This window comes from Fulmarus glacialis, unplaced genomic scaffold (genome assembly GCF_000690835.1).
Source record: "Fulmarus glacialis isolate BGI_N327 unplaced genomic scaffold, ASM69083v1 scaffold40046, whole genome shotgun sequence".
In the NCBI taxonomy this organism is placed as follows: Eukaryota; Metazoa; Chordata; class Aves; order Procellariiformes; family Procellariidae; genus Fulmarus; species Fulmarus glacialis.
This window is the reverse complement of record NW_009216943.1, coordinates 1-218: the sequence shown is the minus strand read 5'-3', so window position 1 is coordinate 218 and position 218 is coordinate 1. Positions and strand designations below refer to the sequence as shown.

At 70.2% G+C, this 218-nt stretch overlaps 1 protein-coding gene across 1 annotated transcript in view; it reads left to right on the top strand.

Moving 5' to 3' along the window:
• Positions 1 to 85, top strand: part of LOC104078023 (frizzled-9) — a gene marked incomplete at its 5' end in the record, with an annotated part of 1,226 nt that extends 1,141 nt beyond the window's left edge. The window contains one exon of the mRNA XM_009579486.1: positions 1 to 85. This exon is cut by the window's left edge and continues 20 nt beyond it. Coding sequence (XP_009577781.1) covers positions 1 to 85 — 85 coding nt within the window.
• Between the last annotated feature and the right edge of the window lie 133 nt (positions 86 to 218).

The window sequence follows — 218 nt, the reverse complement described above, 5'->3', positions numbered from 1 at the left end:
GGTGCACTGCCACTACAAAGCCCCCACGGTCATGCTGCACATGACCAAGACGGACCCGTATCTGGACAACCCCACACACGTCTAGAGCAGGGGCTGCCCCCTCCCCGGGGACAGCGCGCCGGGGGAAGCCGGCCTCACGGGTAAGGGGCAAGGGGACGCCGCTGGGGGCGAGGGCAGAGGCTGAGCGGCGGCGGGAGGGGGACGCACACTGGTTTGGG